General features: G+C 44.9%; 1 protein-coding gene across 1 annotated transcript in view; it reads right to left on the bottom strand.

Annotated features, from left to right (window-relative positions):
- The window catches only part of MINDY4 (MINDY lysine 48 deubiquitinase 4), a 1,976,984-nt gene that overhangs the window by 1,695,973 nt on the left and 259,444 nt on the right, over positions 1-21,567 (bottom strand). The window contains exon 5 of the mRNA XM_069647706.1: positions 40-488. Within this exon, the coding sequence (XP_069503807.1) occupies positions 40-488 (449 nt within the window). The remainder of the gene's footprint in view (positions 1-39; positions 489-21,567) is intronic.

Genomic DNA, 21,567 nt, shown 5'->3' with positions numbered 1-21,567 from the left:
AAACAGTATACAGACAAGTGTCCCATGTATTGGACTCACCTTTGGTGAACTTGCCGACTTTCCATCTTTTTGTTTGTCCTGGCTCTTCTTTCTTGCCCATCTCCAGCACTTTCAAGAAGAGCACCACATTCAAAGCTTCTTTCATAGGACTCTACCTTACTGAGCTTTTTCTTGATGAACTCATCAGTCCCGTTTCTTTCTCTTTCAGACACTTTCTTCGCAAGTGAATCCTCTGGCCCCATGGACAGACTTCTCATCTTGTCTGTGGTAGATGAGTTTAAAGATTCTGCCAGAACTTTGGCTGCAAATTCTTTTCCAAGGTTTAAGGCAACGTTTGCACAGCTGATGGTCTGGTTGGAACTTCTCATGTTGTCTTTAAGATTTTCAGTTGGGGATTCCAAATTAATTTTTGATTGGACATCACATTTTGATGACATGATGTTCGTGGCACTTGGTGGTCTTCGTAAAGGTCGCTTCTTTAAGTAATCCTAGACATTGTGAAGAAAAAGGTCTGAGTTATAATCCTGATTACATTATCGCCACACTTTCTATATTACATAATCAAGTGGTAGTCCCATATCCCAAACAATACAAAAATACTGTCTTGTCTTTACACAAAACAAGAGATGTTGTTTATGTTTATTTGTTTATATTGCACCGCAGCCCGCAGGCATCAGGGAACAAGCACACAAACTAGAACAGACAGTACCAACAAATTACAACCTAGGCAAACAGGAGTGTTTTAAGACCTTTCCTAAAAACGGATTGTTTACTTCCCGGCACATCTCCAGGGGGAGTTTATTCCACATTGTCTCAGCCTTTGAGGCTAAGGAACGTCCGTTAGCTCGGACTCTTTTGCATCTTGGCTGAGTCGAGCGCATGGAGTCCTTTGACTGAGTGATTTTGGTAATATGTTCCAGAACCAATCTTTCCTGTAAAGACTGAGGTGCTTTTCCATACAGGCACTTATGTACAATAGTGTTTAGCTTAAAACATACTCTAGCATCTATTGGGAAAAATGAAGCTCTCTCCTGTGTGTGGATGCTGGATCCCCTCTTGTAGTGCCCTTAATAATCCGGACTGCATCATTCTTGAGTATCTGGAGTTTTATGATGCATCCCTTACTAGCTCCAGCAAGTAGGGCACTACAATAGTCCAATCTAAGCATAATAACAGCTCTCACTAGTATTGTGCAATTTTTTGCCAATACATCCTGCTTCACTAGTCTGAGCAGCCGAGGTGGTATTGGGCTTTCTGAACTACACTATTTACATGGGTTTAGGCACCCAGTGATGATTACAAGATCACTCCCAGGGTCTTCACCTTGAGAACAACTTTGATGTAATGACTTTCTATGGTAAAGCACTCATACAAGTTTGCGGGTTTAGCATGTGCCTGTGTTGAGCCAAAGATCAGGAACTCTGTTTTATTAGCGTTAAGACAGAGACCATTCATTATCATCCATACCTGGATGGCCTCATACTCTTTCTATATTCTCCAGCTCTTTCTCACAGACGCCGCTCAGCTCTATAATGAGCTGGGTGTCATTAACATAGTTTGAAAATGAAAGTTACCAGTTTGAAGCATGCTAAATGAAAAATGGCTTTCTGTAGGCTTGCATGACAAGAAAACAGAAAAACAAATTACTCACCCCTGGTAACGTTCTTTCGATTGGATGTTCCTCTCACGTATTCCTCATATTTTGATATATCCATATTCAGCTTTAGCTGCCTCAGAAAAGTATTTCAGCAGGGGATGCTGCGCGTCGATGCCCATCAACTCGATGTCACTCGAGGACCTCCGTCCCGATGCCAAAGTCACCACTGGTACATATAGCGCACACAGCGACCGTTAGCTTCAGTTCCATTTTGATGCGTTCCCTCAATATTTTATGGTGTTACCTTGCGTAAAACAGTATTCTGCTCCGAAAGACTGTAAAGTGTAACACAGAAATTCTACGGCAAGGTAGGTAGGGAGGGGTGATGAGGAATACGTGGGTAGAAAATCCAATCTAAAGAACGTTACCAGGGGTACGTAAATTGTTCTTCGAATGGATTGTGTCCACCCACATATTTCTCATCTTTTTATAGACTCCCGAAGCAGTATTTATTTTGGAGGAGGGAGTAAGAATCTAGGATTTCCTTATGGGTTTGTATGAACAGAATGTACCCCTGCCTTCCCAAATCCTCCTTCCTGGCCTAAGAAGAGTCCAGACAATAATGCTTTGTAAAGGTATGAACGGAGGACCATGTGGCCGCCACCAAAATACCTTGAATTGGGATTCCTCTCTGTAAAGCATACGATGTAGCCATGTTCCTGGTCGAATGAGACCTCATACCCTCAGGAGGATATGTTTCAGTTAGTCTATAGCACTCAGAAATGCCTAATATAATCAACTTAGACAGGGTTTGTTTTGTCACTGCCATCCCCAACGTATGGCCTGTATAACCAACGAACAGTTGATCAACCTGTCGCAATTTTGACATTCTAGAAATATAAAAGCTAAGTGCTTGCCTTGGGTCAGGACTGTGCAATCTCTCCTCTTCCTTTCCGGGATGAGGAGGTGGATAAAAAGAAGGTAGTAAAAACATTGGTGTTAAATGAAAATTAGACACAATTCTGGGGATAAATGTGGGTTTAACTTTAAGGAATTGTATAAGGAGGCTTGCAAGAGAAGGCTTGAAGTTCACTCAACCTACGGGCTGATGTAAGAGCAACTAAAAGAATGGTTTTGAAGGCTAACAACCATAAAGGACAAGAATGAAGTGGTTCCAAGAGTACACATGAGAAATTATAGAACCAGATTAAGGTCCCAAACTGGAACCTGAATAAGGATAGAGGGAACAGATTTGTCAGTCCCTTCAGAAACGTTATCAACAGTGCCATGTTGAAGAAAGATACCTCTTCAGACGAGCACTTAAAAATGGAAAGCGCTTTAATTGTGCCAACTTGCAGCCCCAGATTAGCCAGATGTAACAAGAACAATAACACCATAGGTGTAATTCACAGAAAAGAGTCAACATTCTTGTCCCTGCACCAGCTGCAAAACTTGTTCCAATGGCAGCAGTACAAGGATTTTGTTGCTGGCCTTCTGGCTAAAAGCAAAATTTCCATATCATCATCTTGAAGGTCCCAATCCTTATATGTCAACCTGTCAGAAGCCATGCGTGAAGGTTGAGTGTTTGACCTCTGGATGAAGAATCCAACCTTCCTCCCGCGTGAGAACATACTCTCTTTGCGGAAGACGTATTGGAGGGCAGATGGACAGGTCCAGAAAGTCTGGGTACCACGTCTTCCTGGCCCAATCTGAAGCAATTAGGATCATGGATTTCACGAACTTTCTAAACCTACTGATGACTTGAGGAATGACGGGGACTAGAGGGAATGCATACAGGAGTGGAAAATACCAGTCCACTACGAACGTCCCCCTATTGCTCCTCTTGGGGGAAATTCACTGGATCATAATAGTTTTCACTTGCGGCTGACACTAGTCACGAACATATCTACATGTGGGGTTCCCCAAAGGGTGAAGATCTTTTGAAGGACTTACTGAGCTAGTTCCCAGTCGTGGGACCCTGTGCTCTGCCTGCTCAGAGCATCCGCCACTGTGTTCTCCTCTCCAGCTAGGTGAACTGCTGATGCAGAGATTCCCTCTTGAATTGCCCAGAACCAGAGCTGCATTGCCTCTTTGCACAGTGTATGTGATCCTACGCCTCCTCTCTTGTTGAGATAGTACATGGCCAGCGTTGACCATAATTATCAGGACATTACTTCCCATTACAGAGGGCAGAAAAGCCGCAAGCGCTAGCCTGTTTGTCCTCAGCTCCAAAAGATTGATGTGCAGTTTGAACCAACGACCATTGACCGTCAGATCGTTGGCATGGGCTCCCCACCCTGTGAGCAAGGCATCCGTAATTACGGTTATCTCCGGGCATGGTTGCCAAGAAGGTTCTCCCTTCAGAATTTTGTTCTCGCAAGCCCACCACAGGAGATCCTGTGCAACCCTGTTTGGAACCTGAAGGAGGTCTGCCAAATGAACTGGAGTCTTTGAGGTGGTATCATGTGGGACTTCTTGTAATTGAGGAAGAAGCCCAGTCTGTGGAGAGCTTATGCTGAGATTTTCCAGAGCATGTTCAGGAGAACGGGCCCTGATCAGCCAATCATCCACGTAGGGATAGACTTGAATCCCTCCTCTCCCGAGACTCCCTTCCATCACCACCATTAACTTGTTGAAGACCCTCGGACGGAGGTCAGCCCAAAAGGAAGAACTCGAAATTGATAATGAGAACCGCCAACAGCCAACCTCGGGTACTTTCTGTGCTTGTGATGGATTGGCACATGAAAGTAAGCATCCTGAAAGTCCAATGATACCATACAGTCCTAAAGCTGGAGGGCCCGAAGGATCTGAGATATGGTAACCATCTTTAACTTGTTCTTCCTGAGGTACTTGTTCAGGTCTCTTAAGTCCAAGATGAGTCTCAAGCCTCTGGATTAGGAAGAAAGGGGTGTACCAACCCTTGTTGCTCTGCTGTACTGATTCTATAGCGCCTTTCTCTAGCAGGCTCAAAATGTCCTGCACAAGGAGTGGATCTGGAAATCTGAAAGAGTTGCTCCCCGGTGGATGTTCTTGAGGCCTTTTTAGAAAGGGAAGGCAGTAACCCTGGGCTACTGTTTCCAATGCCCATGCATCTGAAGTAATACCCTGCCATTCTTGCAGATGCTGTGAGAGTCTGCCTCCCACCAGCGTTTTGTGGACTAAGGCCTCCGAGAGGTTTTGAGGCGGCTGATGCAGCAGTTGAGGGTAAAGCAGCTGTTGCCTGGGCAGTCTTACCACCTCTCCCCCGTCCACCTCATGGGAATCTTCTTTGACTCCTCTAACTTGCCCATCCTCTAGCTCTTCCAACTAAAGAACGAAAACAAAGGGATCTCCCCTCCAAGCTGGTCCACTTGGACGAGGTTGTGGTTGTCCGATTGCAGCACCAAGGGATTTGGCTGCCGCTTTGGAGGTCTGCAGCTTCTCCACGCTCTTGCCAACTCTGCTGACGAATAAATGTGTGTCGTCAAAGGGGTTCCATGTAATAATGTCGCCACAAAAATCTTTTTACCTGATACCGTCAAAGGGTATGTTAAGAAGCCTTGATTGCACATCAAAAGCAAACCCAGCCTTTCTTAAACACGCATATCTGCATATCACAGTGCTAGTCACCATTGCTCTGCTGATACTGTCCGCAGAGACGAGATCTGTTTGTAGGGACTCGCACATACATTTTTTTAACATAAAGATGGGAAGGCGGCTGTCTCTTTCTTCCCCTTTAGGAATATGATCAGCCGCCATTGCTATATAGTCCCATAGGGTAAATGTGAACTTAGCAAGTGTGCAGGTTGAGTTTGCCGACTTAAGGGACCTACTCCCAGCCGAGAAGACTTTTCTAGCCAAGGCATCATAGCATTTGTCATCCTTGTCTGGGGGAATTGTTGGGTAGGCAGTCGTTTGAAAGTAGATGTGGCAGCTTGTACCACCAGGCTTTCTGGAGTGGGATTTTTGGATAGATAATAAGGATCGCTACTGGAGGTCCTGCATTTACTTTACAATTGTTTATTCACTGCCGGAATTAACTCTGGCATATCCCAGTTTGCACTGATCTGCCTTTGCAGGGCTATATGGAAGGGAAGAATATGGTCCTCTTGGGTTCCCTTGTATAAAATGTCTGTCAAGTCATCCTGCTCAAAAGGTGGTGCAGGCCTTCCCCACCCTAAAAATTCAATGAGTCTAGCCATTAATTGCTTCTATGACCCATCTGCGTGATGCGAGGGGTCTGGTCTGCCAAATTCAATCCCACTTGCTGTCTGTAGTGTCTCATACAGATCTTTCATCCTTGACTCTTCTGATATTCTGGAAAACCTAGTGTCCCATACGCCAGGCCAAAAGGCTGTGCTTCATCATCTGATGGCTCATGCTCCTCATATATTGCAGAGCGAGACTTGAAAAAGTCCTTTATTGGAAGTGGAGTGAAGGATTCTTTAGATTTCTCTACATCCTTCGGCAATTTCGGCATTTTTGTCGATGATGGCGTTGATGTTCTCAGCGACGATGAGGACTTCGAAAATGGCATTGAACACTTAGTTGTCGAAGGTGTCGAAGACTTTGGCTTCGAAGGAGTAGTCTCTTGACTCGACAGGGGCCTTCGAAGGTTCTCAAGGAGTTTTCTCATGGCCACCCGGGTCAAGGGCGCAAAGGGTTTGTCCTTTGCCTTTTCTTTGTCGGGTTTTCCCCTCGACAGGAGCATGGCTCCTACTCTTCTTCTTTGAGGGGGTCGGGTCGCATTCTCGAAGACTTGGAGCATTTTTGGACGGAATCTCTCCCATTCAGCCGGTGACACTGATTACGTCAGGCAGGTTACCCGTTCAGGGGAGGAACTCTATGAAGAGGATGGAGACCTGTGATGCCTTTTCTTCATTCGTCGTGAAGACGAAGATGAGTTGTGAGATCCACTCCTGGATCAAGAATTTCTTTTAGCTTTCTTCCTACGAGTAGAGTCACCCCTCGACTCATCGGAGGATCGGTTTTTCGACAAAGTCGAAGGGGATTTATGTGACCTACCTGCAGCTAACTTCCCTTTACATTCTTTCAGGGCTTTCACGGTCATCGAAAGGCAGGATCCACACTCCGATGTCTTATGATCGGATCCCAAACACCACAGACAACCCCGATGGGGTTGTAAGGGACATCTTCACCCCACAGTAGTGGCATTTTTTAAACCCCGATTTTGGAGTCAATGATGCAGACGAAGATGCCATTATATAGGTTTCTCGAAGGAACCGAAGCGCGCCGATCTTCTGGAGTGATAGCTCTTGCAGAAAAGGGGAACTGAAGCGAACGGTCGCTGCGCACTATATGTACCACTGGTAACGTCGACATCTGGACAGAGGCCCTCGAGGGACATTGAGTCGACTGGCATGAACGCGCAGCACCCCTTGCAGAAAAAATATTCTGAGGCAGCTAAAGATGAATATGGATATATGAGGAATACGTGGGAGGACACAACCCATTCGAAATGAGGGTCAGTATGAATTTGTACTTTCAGAATGGAAACATTTTCCCTAGCATCTGCCAGGCAGATTAGAAGGTGCCAGTCAAATATGGGAGTGCTGACTTGACTCCTCTGGGTGGACCCCTAGAGAAAGGATACAAGCTAGAGCAGTAAGGAGAGAAGCCCCCTTGACTCAATGTGGCATAGGAGTGGAAGTACGCGTTTCTGGATACAGTAGAGAGGAGACCCAGAGACAGCCAGTCACTGGAGGACATCACCTTATGGAGACGCAAGCAACCTCCTATTTGTTTACCCCACAGGCCAGTTAGCTACCGTACGTAATGGGATCTGGAAGTGGCTGGGATGCAGGCCTTCCTTAGCAAGAACTCACTCATGCAGATCATAAAGAGAGATCCATATACGCAGCAATCATCAATCGTAACCTATTCTTAAGGCCAGTCTATTCCTACCCACAAAGTGGGACCTGAGTTTGGCTGTGTCTGCCTCGAAACATATGGCTGCTTAGCATTAATCCCTTGCTCGAAATATTCATAGCAGCGGGTGAATTCTTCCAAGCAATTAGGAATACCTCTTGCTAAGAGAGGAAGCAAATCTGAAAGCTTGAAACATTATGCATAGTGTGTATGTACTGAGTAGAATACATCTCCAGGAGAGGTTTCAAAGTATTCTCTAAAATGTGCTCTAGCTGTTGAATCGAACAGTAGAATACCAGAATGCTTCTTGATGTAACAGAATTAAAATGCAACAGCTATGACTTATCAAATATACACAAGACAGAAATAACAAGGCATGTAAAATAGTTTGGATTAAGGTTCTTTTATCAATGTAAGCTATACGTTTGATAGATGAAATGTTTAGAGCTGCTTTAACCATGCATATAAAAGGTGTAGAGCATTGTTTACCACAAATATATGGGGTCATTGTCCACCCTAAAGGGTCAGGTGGACGCTCAGTCACTTGCAATAAAGCTCATGCAAGAGACTTAAGTAGGGAGGATCGCCCTGGGAAGGGACAAGAAAGCAAAGATGTTGACAAGCACTTACAGTAACCAGGTGGCATTCACCCAGCACCTTTTCTCCTGCTAGATCATTTAGTGCCTAGAAACCCATAAACAGGGACAGCTTAAAGGTTACTCAATATCAAGAGTCGACAGCACTGATGTCTGGTTGAGAGGCCTGGAACCACCACAGTTATAAGGTTCTTCAGATAGCACCAGCAAACATTGATTTTGAAGACTGTAACAGACAAGGCAGTACCTAATTGATTAGCATCCTCAGAGAGTTCGCAGAAATAGGACCCTTTGCATTCACTTGGGACTAGACTTGAGGAAAAGATACCAGAGCGTGCAAGAATGAAAAGTACCAAAACACTGAAAGAAGAGATCTTACAGCGAGCTGGATGATTTTGCATCCTGATATATCAAGAGATGATAGCAACAGATCCAGCAGTCCCAAACAAAATTGTGCACCATTTCTCACTCCCACAATAAGCCACAGAAAATAGAGACAGGTGGTAAAGCGGGGTCATAGTAAGCTGGCCCAGAGATAAGTAACATACCAGCCACTCGTATCCCCTAAATACTCCCAGCACAAAATAGGGAATTTGATGAGGTTGCCTGCCTGGCTCTGCATACCAAGCAGGGTGGCTCAGAGGGCCGGGTGCCTCCCACAGCTAGCGAACGATGAGCCTGGGGACAGTAGGACATTCCCTTGTTATGTGTTGCATTGCAGAGTACAGTCACAACACCCCTCTCCACTTACCTTTTCCCTAATTGACCGAGCATAAATCTATTTTTAGGCAGACCAAAAGATTTAGCAAGTAAAAACAACCTTTCATTTTACAAGAGTGAATTTCATCCACAGGCTGTTACCAGTGTATGACATGCATTACTTACCGTAATAGCATTTCTGATGATTGTATCTATTTAGATTCACATGGACAACCTGCGCAATTTCCCTTCAGACCAGGTCACATTCGGAGGAACGGCAATATCCAAGGGAGCATAGGAGCACTACCAGCAAGACAGGAATCCAATGCCCACCGGAGGAAGGTACTGCACAGAAGAGGCCCCTCCTCCACTACTTCTTCCGCACCAATCACAAGATGGCTCTCCGGCTTAAGTGAAGGAATAGGTCTACCAACAGAGACCACATACTAAGCCCCCCACTACGATCTTGCCACACCATAACATAGCAAGACCTGCTTGGACGGAAGGGCACAACAACCAAGGAAGCTACCTCACCGTCCACAGTTTGCACCAAACAGATTTCTGCCGCATGCCCTACGCAAGTGTCCTACCTGACTCGGATTCCCCGGGGGACGTGGGATCCTGTTACCGACTATGCTTCAAGCACAGCCGGCAATTTGAGAAAATAGATTCACCAACCATAAGCTGAACTAGCAGCGATTAACAAACATGAGGAACTCTCACATTTCTTCCTTTTTCTTTCATATTTTGTAAACAGGGTCTGCTTACTGGACGCCCTGAAGAAGGTGCCCTGTACTATAAGTACATACATGCACCGAAACGTGTACACACTAGTCAGCATACAGAAGAAGAATATGGACATATCATTGCCAACTCTTTCTCCTAGCAGTGTGTCAACAAACCCAGATTTGAACACGTTGGCTAAATTTTGAGATATCTTTATAGTCCAAAAGACCCAGACCACAAAGGTCAGCCTGAGAAATTGGTTTAGGGACTACAAGAAACGGTGAAAACAAAGCAATACTAGCTTGTTCAGATATAGAAATTATTTAGTCCACAAACCCTGCTTAATTGCAAATTTCACAGGGGATTGCCCTACAGAATTCCTGTGGGAAATTCAACATGCTTATGATTGTATTGATTTTTTCTTTATTGTAAATATGTTATTGCAACCAACTAGAGCTGTATATATGTTTTCCCTTTCTTCAATCATGGAATTTTGCAAGATACTTATATACTTTGTTCTTCTGTTCACATATAACACGTGTCACTGTAAATTTGTGTTACCACATTACACACTTCGATTATATAAATTGTTTGTGTAATATATATCTGTTCTGTATTGATTCTGCCATTTCTTTAACTCCTGTGTTAGGCACGCACAGAGCTCACATTACCAGATGTTTGATCAAAACTGTCTCAACTAGTAGACACAGACTTTGACCTACACAAAGAAATGTGACAAGTTCTTCATTAGTCCCTTTGTCCATACTATGTGACGATACAAGCAAGGACAAGGCAGGAACAAGTTTGTGACCCCCTTGAGTAAGGAGGGGCTTTATTCTAAATCCTTCGAATGAGAAAGGGGACAACTTTTTCTTGTTGGTAGATTGTTGGTAGATTCACATGCTGTGCATATAGTCCAACATCTAGTTGTAATTGTGGAGTATTGCATCTTTCTTTCAAGGATCAAAAGGGGACGCCCACATGGGCGTGACTGTAACACTATCCCTAACGTGACGTGTAGTGTACCCAAAAACTCTCATGCGTCGAGGTCCCTCCGATTGTATTTTTTCTGCCGTGAGGGAGCCTTATGACCATCCTGAGTGAGTACAGAGAGAAAGGTGTAAGATGTCGATGTTCCTTCTACTCCAAGAGGGGAGGAAGGGTGGGCGCATGTGAATCTAAGCAGATACAATCATCAGAAGTAATGCATGTCTTCTGATGCTTTTTTCTGATGCTTGTTAATCTGCTTAGAATCACATGCTGTGCATAGACTACCAAGCAGTACCCAGAGATGGTGGTGGGTTTTGTGAAGGAACAGTACCAAAGAGATGTCTTAGCACCGTTTGTCCCACCTGAGAATCAGACCTAGAGTGTGTATCCAGACAGTAGTGTCTTGTAAAGGTGTGTACAGAACACCAGGTTGCTGCTTTACAAATGGATTTAAGAGGAACATTTGCAATGATTGCTACGGAAGCACCCGTGCCCCGGATAGTGTGTGCTCTAGGCTTGAAGGGCCGATCTCTCTTGGCAAGAGTGTAACAGAGTGTGATGCAATTTACGATCCACCTTGAAATAGCTGATTTAGAGACAGAGTACCCTTCTCAACTTCCACAGAAATGAACAATTGGGTTGTCTTTCTCAGTGGTCTTGTTTTTTCTAGACAATATATCACCGCTCTCCTCACATCAAGTGTGTGGAGGCTGGCTTCTTTCTGCCACATTAGTGGGGTTCTGGAAAAAGGTGGTAAGTTATATTGATAAATTCACATTGAACTTTGAAATAAATGTAGGCGCAAATCGTGGGCGAGTGTAGGGGCCCACCTTATCCTTGTGAATAGTGACAAATGGGTTGTGAACTGAAAGGGTCTGCAGTTCACTAACTCTCCTTATTGAGGTGACTGCCACCAAGAAGGCGGTCTTGTAAGTGAGTGCTTTAAGGCTAGCCTTATGCATAGGTTCAAAGGGAGTCCCCATTAGTCTAGTTAGTACAATGTTCAGGTCCCATTCGGGAGCTGGGTTGGAAATAGGGGGATGAAGTATTTTAACCCCTTCCATAAAAGCCTTGATTACTGGCATTTTCTACCACAAAACCTTCTTTTGGGACTTGGTGTATGCTGAAAGTGCAGCTAAGTGGACTTTTAAGGAACTGAAAACCAGGCCTGAATCTAGTAGGTGAGTTAGGTACAGGACAACATGTGTTGGAGTGCATTCAATAGGATTGATGCTCTTGCCACTGCATCAGATGACAAAGCGTTTCCATTTGCTGGAGTAGCAATGTCTGGTGTTATATTTTCGTGCTTCCCTAAGTATTTCCATACATCTTTGAGGGAGTTGTAGGTGCCCGAACTCAGGAGCCAGGCTGCTAGGCTGAGAGTTTGCGGGCATGGATGAAGTGGGTCTCCCCTGTCGTGTGACAGCATGTTGTACAGGCAAGGAGGCTTCCTGGGAGGGGAGACTGACATTGCCATAAAATGAGAGAACCAAAGATGGCGGGCCAACATCGGGGCCGTCAGAATCATCGTGACTGGTGCCTTGTGCATGTTGTGCACTATCTTGTTGAGTAGGGGAGTCGGGGGTGGGGGGGGATGGAATGTAGACAAATGTCCCTGACCATGTTATCCAGAGCCCGTTCCTTTTGGAGCGGTTCTGCGGGTACCTGGAGGCGTAATCTGGGCATTGTGCGTCCTCCAGAGTTGCGAGCAGGTAGATATCTGGAAAGCCCCAGTCTGCAAAGACGCTGAGAATAATGTCTTTGTGCATCGCCACTCATACTCTACGGGTTAGTGGGAAGTCTCTGTTGAAAACATCCACCAGAAGACTGAGTTCCCCTGGAACGTGTTGTGAGAGGAGGAACATCTTGTGTTTGAGAGCCCACTTCCATATGTTCTGTGACAGTTTGGATAGCCCTGGAGAGTGAGTGCCCCCTTGTTTGTTCAGGTAATACATGGCCGTGGTACTGTCTGCAAGGACTAGGACTGTCTTTCCTTGGAGGTGTGTTTGAAATGCCTTCAGGGCTTTGAACACTGCTAGCAGTTCGAACAGGTTAATGTGGTTGATTGCTACCGCTGGGGACCACATGCTGTGTGCCGTCTGATGAAGGAGCCGAGACCCCCACCCCGTCAGAGATGCGTCCGTGGTGAGAGTGACTTCTACTGCAGGGGTGGTGAAGGTTTCCCCTTGCAAGAGGTTTTCCCTTGACCACCACTGCAGAGAGAGAATGAGGGCTGCATAGACAACCACTAGATCATCCCACTGTCCGCTAGCCTGACACCATTGGCTTGAGAGCCACTCTTGCATGGGGCACATGCGCAGGCGTACGTGTGGAACTAGATAAATGCAGGAGGGCATCATCCCTAATAGTCGCATGGCCTTGCGTACAGTCACCTCACGATTGGCTAAATAGTGAGGGATCTGGAACAGCATGTTATGAGCCCTCTCATTGGAGGGAAAGACGAGACAGTCTTTGGTCCAAATTAGAGCCTCCAGAATTGTCAGGATTCCATGGTACATTTCTAGGGTTTCAAAGGTCCACAATCTCAAAAGACATACTGTTATCATTCCAAGATCATTTTCATAGATTTCAATTGCTCACACTTAAGTAAGAAAACATCATTTAGCAACAAAACCCTTTGGATGTAGTTTTACTTAATAGTGTGATGTTTGGGTTATGTTTGAATTAGAAATAGAACTTGTACAAAAAATTCCTTAATGTACATTCAGGAATCGCTTATTTCCCCAAAGCAAGATGGAGGGTCTTTTCTGCAGCAGTGATTGGTGTAAATAGATTATGAGGTAGTTTGGAATGCTGCTCAAGGTTCTAAACTGCCTTTCATTTTAGCTGTCTTTGTGGCAGGTCGCAGTCTACTTAGCTCTAGAGTATATTTTAAAATATTTATAGTTCGCTTTTTCCAGAAGAGCTTAAAAGATTTCCGAAGGTTTTTCAGAAGAAAAGACATTAAATTCAAGACTTTCCAAAGAGCAGTGAAGATACAGATGAAGCAAGCTAAGTGATTCACTTTTTTAAGACTTCTGAAATTGCCTTATTCTTTGAAGAGAGACATTTGTTTAAATAAAACTGAAAAAAACTGAACTTTCCATTATCAAAATTGATTCCGTTATTATCTGCATATTGCGAGTATATATTTTTGTGTTCATACAGTTTTTACATGCGCAAGTTTTATCTACTAACACTCGCGCAGTTTTTATTAAAAATATATATGTATATATTTTTCCCTTTACAAATATAGTTAAGCTCGGGTTGTATTTGTGTTTAAAACTATTTAGTAGTTCTGTGCGCGAGCGTATCTTTGTCTCGCTTTTGCCGTTACAGTAAGGTTAGAGTAAAGAACCTTACGTTCATTACGTGCCGTCGCGTACACGTCTTTTCTTTTTCGGAAGCTGTGCGCAGCTCGTTAACTACTCAGCAAGCGTTGGATGGATGTGCGGTTCTCCAGTCGAGAAATCGAGCAGCGGTTGTCAGCGCGGTTCGTAGCAAGCTAAGCAAGATTGGATTAAAGCGCGGTAGGTTATTTTTACGTCGGAAAGAAGCGCGGTTCGTGTATCCTGAAGAGAAGCATCAAATGCATCTGCAGATCCAATTCAATACAGCAGTCTTCGTATTGTGTGCACGCAATTCAAAAGACGTGTGCACGGACTTATCTGTTTGAAGTACAATAAGTTTAGTTTTAGTCAAAAGCAATTCAGTTAAGAGTATTACAAATCCTTTTAATAAATAAAGACATTTCAGCTGACATTGAAAAAGTTATTTACGTTCTACAGAAGTTTCTGCTCAACATCATCTGAAAAGAAAAGAAAGCCTATCAGCACTAAAGCATAGGCAACAGGTATTTCAGGAAATAGAAAGCAAATATATTAAAAGAAAAGGTATACATATTTATCACATATATATCAACATATATGTTATTGTTCTTCCTAGATTTCACAGACACTGAGGCGAGCAATCAAGCAATCCAGTACCAGAGGGCATCAGTGCAGGTCCGTGAAGATCTGTCTTTGTTTTGTTCTCCAATTCCCCTTTCCCCTTGGGTTTGCCAGCTTGGTAGTTTTATCTGCTGAGAGACTGTTAGGCGGGCAGACTTGGGAGGTCTGGTGGGTCAGCATCACTCCCGCAGGAAGACTCAAGATTGGATCTGACAAGAATCTACTTGACTGGGGTCTAGGTTGTTGATCGAGTACCCTAGACTGAAGAGGAGATCTACTGTCTTCTGGGTATTTGTTAGGCATGCCACGTTATTAGCCATTCGTAGAGGTAAGGGTAGACTGGGATGGACTTTCTGCGCAGGTGAACACCGGTGGAGCTGAGGCAATGCCGAAGGGAAGGACCTTGAACTGATAGTGCTCGTCCTCTATCATGAACCTTAGGTACTTTCTGTGCGCTGGCAACATTGATATATGAAAGTATGCATCTTTCATATCCAATGTTGTCATGTAATCCCCTGCACCAGCAGTGGGATTACTTCCTGCAATGTTGTCATTCTGAACTTTTGCGGCTTGACACATTTGTTTGCTGGGCGGAAGTCTAACACAGGGCGCATGGTGAGATCCTTTTTGGGTACAAGGAAGTACACTGAATAAATACCCTTGTTTACCTGATGAATTGGGGCGACTTCTATGGCGCCCTTTTCCTGAAGCATCTGCACCTCTTGAAGCAGGATTTGCATGTGTGCTGGTGATAGGCGTCTGCTCTTTGGTGGAAGGTATTGAGGTGGTCGGTGGAACTCAATACAATAACCGTGGGCAACGGTCTTGAGCACCCACTGGTCTGATGTGACCTCCTCCTATGGGTGAAGGAATGATGACAACCATCCCCTGAATGGGGAGGCATGGGAGGGGACACGGACTGGCAAGTCATTTTGATGCGGAGGGTGGGGAGCCTCTTGGGGTGGAGTTTCTGCCTCTACTCTTGCCTCTTCGTTGTTTCCTCTGCTGGTATTGGCTGTTACCAGTTGAGCCTTGTCCGGAGGACCATGGGGTACCTCCTGCGCATACTGTCCGTGTGGAGATCGGGTGAAGGACATGCCCCGAAAGGAACAGCGAGAGTTAACACCTACCGCTGTTCAAAGGGTTTGGCTGTGATTTGGTTAAGAGACTTGACTGTCTTATGCTCTTTTTCACCGTTTCCAAGGCGTCTTCCACAGCCTTACCGAACAAATTAGTTTCTTCCATTGGCTTGTTATTTGCAATTCTAGTAGAATATGCTGCCGATGTTGTGATGTGCTTGCGAAGGGCATAGAGTTTCTTGCAGTCTTTGTCGGGGGGAGCCTCTGCAGTAGACAGTGGCACCCCAGCTCTTTTCCTGGTGGTGGTAACAACCAGGGAGTCTGGTGTGGCATGCCCCCAAATGTACATGGGGTCAGACGGAGAGGGGCGAAACAGTTTCTCAACCTGAGGGTTGACAGCCCTTGTAAGAGAAGGGGACAGAAATGAACGTGCAAGGTGCTTCTTAATGGAATTAAGCAGGGGGATAGCCTGACTTGTGGGGGGGATGAGGGTTTCCTTTAGAATGTCCTCAACAAAATCGGAATCTTGAACAGCTTCCTGCGTGGCAATTTGGAAGTGGTCTGCGGCCCTTTTCAGGATTGCATTGAAAGCCATTTGGTCGTCAATAGGCGAAGGCTGCCTCTGTTGAAGCGAGGAAGGCGGATTCAGACAAATGACGTCTGGGTCAGGAGTTGCAGTGGGTGAGAGCCAAGGTGCTTCATCAGCTGGCTGATCTTGTCCCCAATCTAGGAACTGGTTAGTTGTGTCCTGCCCAAAATGATTGTCCTCATGGCTATAGGGATCCTCATAAGTCTCCTCTGGTTCTGAAAACTCAAATGCTTCTTCCTGGTGAGTTTGAGTGTGGGTTGGCAGCTTCTGCTGCTTTGGTAAAATAGGGCAGGAATCTTCATCCCTAGGTCTCTTGGGAGTAATGAACTTTTCAGAAAAGTCTACAAATTGTGAGTGTGTCCGTGTAATTTTAAGAGGACTTCTCAGATAAAGCCCTAGAAAGGGGCTGGGTCCCTTCAGAGTACTCCTCTTGATGAGAGGGGGTGCTCTTTGGTCGTTCCCCCGCCGAAACAATACCTGCAAGACTCCTGCGTAGTTTCAACGGTTGTATGAAGAATTTTGACGTGCCTGTCGCCGCAATTACAGGCTCCGCCGAAACCTTTGTAGCGGACTCGCTCTTAGACAGCGTGTGCTCTTTAGAAGAGACGCCCCCGGATGTATGCCGAGAAGACGAATGTGGGGACGCTGACAAACCGCGAGGTTCGACAGGCACCATCGAAGTCTTCGGTGGGCCTGTCGGCATCTGATGCTTCTTCAACGTATCCGTCGAGGAAGTTCTCAGAAAGAATCAACCTCAGAGTCCCACTCTCCCTACTGTATAGGGAGACAAATGACGTCTGGGTCAGGAGTCAGGAGGCCACGCGGTCGACCGATGCACCAGTCGCTGAACAGCTTTCAGAGGATGCCTTCGGCGTAGGGGTCCACGAAGTAGTGGTGGAAGAGGTAAGACGAAGATTAGACGACCATCAGTCGTGGGGCAAAGAAGGAACTATATTTGGAATATATCTCTTTTGAGCTCCGCATAAGGTGAACATCTAGTTAGGCGGAAAAAACCCAATATGAGGGACCGTTCTTGGAGTAGAAGGAACATAGACATCTTACACCTCTCTCTCTGCACTCACTCACGATGGTCATAAGGCTCCCTCATGGCAGAAAACACACAATCGAAGGGACTTTGACGCGTGAGGGATTTTGGGTACACTACACTTTACGTTAGGGATAGTGTTACAGTCACGCCCATGTCAACCTCTACTTTTGATCCTGGAAAGAAAGATGCAATACTACGCGATTACCACTAGATGTCAGACTATATGTACAGCATGGGATTCTAAACAGATTAACAAGCATCAGAAACTACGATATGATGCAATCTCACTACACACCAACAATGTTGATATATTCAGGGATTTTTTTAAGCTTATCCACAGTGTTGCATCACCAAATCACATGCTGAGGGAACATGAAACCCGGGTGCTGCATAGACAGCACCAGAGAAAGCAGGAAAAGAGAGTGCAATCCAAAATGGAAGACAGGTCAATTGAAGGCCTCTAGTCCCTCCCAAGTGAGGCCAGGTGCACCCAGAAGCAGTAGCCAATGCCAACCATGGCCAAATTACCAGACAGTGGGAGCTAATAATTATGAACCCAAACCAGGGACAGCATTCTAAAAATGAGACGCCAATCTGCCATTGTGGGTTGAAGGAGACTCAAGCTTGCGGACTGGAAAGAGCTAGAGAAAGAGAAGGCTGGAGAGATGGAAGTGGTTGGAGAGGTGACACAGTGAAGAGCAGGATGAGGTGGTGAGAAGTAAAAGGGAGAAGGAGGTGGTAAGACCAAGGAAACAGTAGAAGGTGGAAATATCAAGGGGTGAAGATACAATAGAGAGAGTAGAAGGTGTCAAAGGTAGATTTGAAGGAGGTGGTAAAATCAGGCGGTGAGGTTGGTACAGAGATAGGAGGTTGTAACATTAGGAAGTAAAGGAGGAGGTGGCAACACAAGAAGAGAAGGAGGTAGTGAAGCAGAAAGAACAACTGGATTGGAAGGTGATCTAGATGAGCAAAAAGTAACAGGTGGTGACAGTAAGGCAGAAGTAAAGGAGGGGGAACATCCCACTAGTCATGCAGAACAGGAAGGTTACAACAGGCCAGGTCAGACCAGGCCGAACCAGGACCCGGGAGAAGGGATGAGAGTTAGACAGGGAGAATATAATAACACTTGAAGGTTGAGAGGGGAGAAACAGAAGGGACCCAAGGTAGAGCAGACAGCGATCTCCCTCCAGCCCACTCTGACGGTTACTCCCACTGACCAGTCTACTGTAAAGACTAGCTCCAGATTTAGTCTTGGATGACAGAACCCCTTTTTTGAAACTGGAAGAATCATCTGAAATGCAACGACGGCTGGGGAGAAGAGTCTTTGGTACTTGGGGGAACTTTGTGGATGTGCCTCTCGGACAAGCTGATAGCCGGTCATGCAAGAGAAGAACAAACCTGGTGTTTGGATTCGATTTTTACTGAAAGTTGGCCCCTCTTTGTATATACTTGCCTAATCCATGGCCAAGGAGCAGTATTCCTAAAAGAGAAAATAAACATCTTCCACCCGACAAGATCACTTGGATCAAGCAACAATATCCACCTAGAACCAAAACCATTCAACAAAAGAAAATTTGGAGGATCATCTTTCTCTCACCTGGTACAATAACCTGGAATGAGCTACCAAAAAATAAATGCAACACAAGGGATCATCTTCAATTCAGAAAACTAGTCAAAAACTGGCTCTTTGCTCCAGAACCAGAAGGAAAAAACTAGGAAGCATATACGCATCAGGAAACAAGAATCCCAGAGAGGGAAACAAGAGTCTCAGAGAGAAAACCCATCATCCCTAACTTAATCTTCCCTAACTGGAGGACGGGGGAAGACGCCATATCCATATACCACTAGCCCACAGCAGAGAGGAAACATAGATAGGTTAGGACACTACACAGGAATGGGCAGGGAGGGACCAGAAGGACGGGGGGGAGGACGCCATGTCCACATACCACTAGTCCACAGAGGGAAACATAGGTAGGTTAGGACCCCACACAGAAAAAGGGAAGGGAGGGACCAAAATCCTATAACCTAAACATCGCCAACCCCAGGCTGGGGCAACACACCTGCTTCAGCCAGGTAAACAAACCACTACAGTAATACAGAGAAACACTGCCACCCCTGATTATACCTGCCAACTAGACGAACAAACTACAATACCAAACACATAGGATAATCATAGTTGTGGAGCAAAGAAACACAAAGACAAAGAGGTAAGAAAAACCTGCTAACCCAACACGAAAACCTCAACTGTCCCCATACACTTCTCATAGGGAAACCCACAGAACAACTTCTCTGCACAGCAATCCACACGTACTTCACCACACTACAACAACAGACAAACAACACATAACCCGGATCAACAGCACATGGGATCTTGCACCGACCCGAGAACGGCACTTAAGTTCAGCGGGCGGTACAAACCGAACTGAAGCTGCCAACAGGACATCACAGTTCTCACTCTCCTATTCCCACTACACCCTAACAGACCCCCCTCCTTTTCAGATCCGCCAGAGCACCTGGGGACCTTTCCGATGGTGACGGTGCACGGTACAAATACCTTTAACATTAAAGCGGTACAAATACCTTTAACATTAAAGTGTTGAATTCAAATGAACGGTCTTGGAGTACTTCTTGGTCCCAAGGCAGCTCTGTGACAGGAGTGCAAAAAAACCCTAACAAAAAAAGTTAGCTGATAGTTTGGATTCTGCCCCCCTCTTCTGCCTACACAGCTCCACAGATATGTTTATATCAGTGGAACAAGCACAATAATGCTCCTTCGCTTTAATATTATTACTGCCTGCTCTGAAGAGGAGTTTTAAGTTAAACATTTATCTTTTCATTTGTATTAATTACAAGGTGCAAAGAATATGGATTTCAAAAAGGTTATACTTTTTTTTTTTTAATTTTATTTTCAAAAAGTTCATATCATAGAAATATATGTACAATAATATAACATCATGCACTAACCATATCAAAACCAACAAAACTATATACATCAGAAAAGACCCCCCTCCCCTCAAGGAGTCACATTATAATCAATAAACAGGTCGAATACAACAAAAGAAATTTGCCCCAAATCTTATTAAATAACGCATCCTTCTTTTCTCTCCGATACAGCACTCTCTCCATATCCGCTAGAGAATGCATCTCTGCAATCCACTCCTCAATAGTAACAGGAGTAGATGTTTTCCACTGTCTCAAAATTAGCTTCTTCCCCACCATTGCCCCACGAAAGATCCATTTCTTCTGAGAAGTAGTCAGGTCGTCCAACAAATCCCCACTACCCATTACTATGGTCTTAAAATCCATATGAACCTTCACTCCAAGAATCTTTTCACAGATCTGGTCAAATTCAAACCACAGACCCCTTACCCTTGAGCACTCCCACAACATATGCTCAAAGGTGCCCACCTCATGTAAGCATGCCCAACATTCAGAACTGTTACACATACCCCTCTCCATCATTCTCAAGGTTATACATTTTTAAGTTAAAATATATTTTTACTCACCTAAAAATACGCCTTTAGGAATAGTAATTACTTTTTACCTCCTAAAAATCATGTTACTCCCAACTTCAAATAATAGTGAATACAATCCTCCCAATTCAAAATATTATCTGGTACTGTGTCAGGAACAACAAGAGTCATGAAGCTGACCTTTAAAAAGCACTGAAAGGATAAATGCAGATCAACAATGTAATAAACAGAGAGATAGGAGGGCCAGAAGAGATGGCACAAGATTACTTTTTAAGTGGCATTAGAAAATACCATGACATAAGATAAGCATCAAAGAATGAGGGAGCCAACAGCCAGGGACATGCTTTTCAAGCCCCTCTCGTTCCCATTTAACGAGGAACTCATGAAAGCGGCCAGAGAACAAGGCCCCATGAACGTTGGAGGAGACAAAATCCAAATGTTTCAGGATGTGTTGGGTGGCACTTTAAAATGTAGAAAGCTACTAAAGCCAATCACAGACAAACTAAGGAGAAACAATATTTGTTACAAGTGGCTTACCCAAGCGGGTTACTATTCGAATACAAAGGGACACAGCACAGGATAACAGAAGTGCAAGATGGATGTAAAATATTGAACATTCTAGTAGAACAAGTAGGAGTTGCCAATCACTGAGGGGGTACATGGGCTTGAGAAATGGAAAGAGCTAGGAAAAAAGCCAGAAAAAAACCAATGAGGCAGCGATGTGAGTGAATAAACTACAGCCGAGCCTGTAAACTTCAAATGATGGTGAGGGGCGATAAAGGGGCGCAAATCAGGGACATGCAGGTTGGTGTGACAATTTTCAAGATGTCGTCACTTCGCCCTAAGGGGAACCCTTTCCCATGAGGATAGGAGGTGCAGCCGTTACCCAGTAGTCCCCCTAGGGGAGGACCTCATGGGGAGGGACTCCCCCTCTAGAGACAAGGACCATCAC

Source organism: Ambystoma mexicanum, chromosome 2q (genome assembly GCF_040938575.1).
Source record: "Ambystoma mexicanum isolate Mex_15411 chromosome 2q, UKY_AmexF1_1, whole genome shotgun sequence".
Lineage (NCBI taxonomy): Eukaryota > Metazoa > Chordata > Amphibia > Caudata > Ambystomatidae > Ambystoma > Ambystoma mexicanum.
Note: the sequence above shows the minus strand (reverse complement) of the source record. Positions and strands in the feature narration are given on the sequence as shown.